Source organism: Aplysia californica, unplaced genomic scaffold (genome assembly GCF_000002075.1).
Source record: "Aplysia californica isolate F4 #8 unplaced genomic scaffold, AplCal3.0 scaffold01434, whole genome shotgun sequence".
NCBI classification, from domain to species: domain Eukaryota; kingdom Metazoa; phylum Mollusca; class Gastropoda; order Aplysiida; family Aplysiidae; genus Aplysia; species Aplysia californica.
In genome coordinates this window covers 1,967-3,982 of record NW_004798704.1, presented here as the reverse complement: position 1 = coordinate 3,982, position 2,016 = coordinate 1,967, and the positions used below count along the sequence as shown (strand labels likewise).

Here is a 2,016-nt window from a genome sequence, read left to right as displayed (position 1 = left end):
TGTCTCCATATTCCACCCCAACCCATGGTTTGGTCTCCCCTTTTAACCGGGGTCTTCTCCCCCCAACCCCACCCCCAAGCAGCACACACATACACACACACACACACACACACTATTAAGATATTGAAACAAATATTTTGCAGTGGAACCACTGAACATTCAAAATGCAACCCAATGACTAAAGATCGTTGTGCCACTAGTAAGGCTAAAATGTCAGGAAGGAGTGTCCAGACCAAAGTCAGACCCGCGTCTGGCCTGCTTATTTCATACATCTACTATCTGAACTGACTGTATGTCATAGTTTCTGTCTGTCAGTACTCTTACAATAATAATTTCTTTGATCTCACATTGCCTTGCATTTGCTCTTTCGTGAAAACGTTATGCTTTCATTCAAATGTTGCCATAAAGAGGTTTTCGCCTTGGAAATCATCAATAAGTTACTTGAAAATGAAGCTAATTTTTCCTCAGAAGTTGTGAACCCCCACCACCTTTTTAGAAATTTTGAAGATCGATCCTGGTGATGCGTAGAACGCCTTCATTTCTTTCTAATGAATCAACTGTTTCTTAGACTGTTGCACATGCAATGCATATCCGTGAATATGTATTTAGCTGTGCCCTTTGTTTTCTTTATTCCTCGAGGAAACAGAAATAGTTATTGGTCTTTGGTCAGTAATTGTCAGATTTTGTAGTTGAGTCAACTCCTAAGTCAACTCCTATGGTATACAGTACTGTTACGGTTTTTCCTTATATTGCTTGTTGAAGAAATGAGTTCCATTCCTGTGTGGGGAAACGTTTGTTGTTGTTATCTGCTGGGATGTTGTATCCTACTTGTTGTGGGCTGGCTCGGACATTCATGGTCGAAATAGCCTGTCTCCCATATGATTTAAATTGTGTTGATTAGCGTTTAAAATTTGTACAATTGCTCGTTGTTATTCATCACTTTATGTTCATGTTTTAGTTGTGATCAGCAATGGCTGCTGTTCAAGTGTTGTTGTAATTTTTGTTTCATCGTGTTTCAAATATTATAATTCATGCATATTACTTCCCTTGTATTTTGATGGCTATTAGTTGAGGTTGTTTGCTGGGCCGTCTCTTTTGGTTGTTTTCAACTCCCCTTTTTCTCTTTTGTCTTTTCAGGGTTTTGTCAATTCAGGGTACAGTGTAAACGGCATGGCACCGGTAAGTGACGTATGTCTTGTGTGAAGAGATCACCACCCCCTTGCTGCTTGCACACCACTTGTATAACTTGCTTGACTTTGCAGGGACTTCCATGTGTTTTCTCTTGTAGTTCTACCACCTTACAATTACAAAGTTCTCTTTGACATTTTTTACTAAGACCATGAGATCAGAAAGCAAGTGCTCTATTTGCTTTATCAAGGTCGTAAGAATATTTGAAGGTGTTGTCAAGATATTGCATTTGGAGAAGCTTGAAGTGTTGTAAGACTTTAAAAATTTGACGTCAAATTTCCCGAAAACTAGGTATTGAGCAGATATAACTTTTAAATTCTGAGGTAGCGAATTTGTCGTCATTGATCCACACATTAGTTGGATTCTCTTAATTTTGTTAAATATTTATAAGAGATAAGATAAGATAAGATAGTACTTTATTATCCCAGAGGGAAATTTTCCTTGGCTGTACAGGACCGTAAAAACACATGCAGGTATGCACAAAAAAAAAAAAAAGAAGATATATATATATATATAAGTCTTTGCTCTTATATGAGCATTGTTTATAAAAGTACAAAATAACAACGCATGTTCTGGAAGTGAAAGTTACATTGGTGTTGCAGCAAGGTGTGAGTGTTTACTTCTTATGTGTTTTTGTTCTGGAATGTTCTCTACTCTGTGGTATAATCTATTAGAAACCAGGGTTTCTGTTTGATTATTCTTGACAAACCCTTGACACGTTGACAGAGGTACCTGCAGCCTGTTTGAATGAGAGGTGGGAAGTGATGGGGGAAAGAGAGACAGACAGGCGGACAGAATGAGAAAGAGGGAGAGGGGGGGGGGGGGGGA

The 2,016-nt window shown here is 38.6% G+C and overlaps 1 protein-coding gene across 1 annotated transcript in view; it reads left to right on the top strand.

Annotated features, from left to right (window-relative positions):
* Positions 1-1,179, top strand: part of LOC101861788 (single-stranded DNA-binding protein 3) — a gene marked incomplete at its 3' end in the record, with an annotated part of 15,614 nt that extends 14,435 nt beyond the window's left edge. The window contains 1 exon segment of the mRNA XM_005112831.3: positions 1,138-1,179. Within this exon segment, the coding sequence (XP_005112888.2) occupies positions 1,138-1,179 (42 nt within the window).
* Positions 1,180-2,016: the final 837 nt, after the last annotated feature.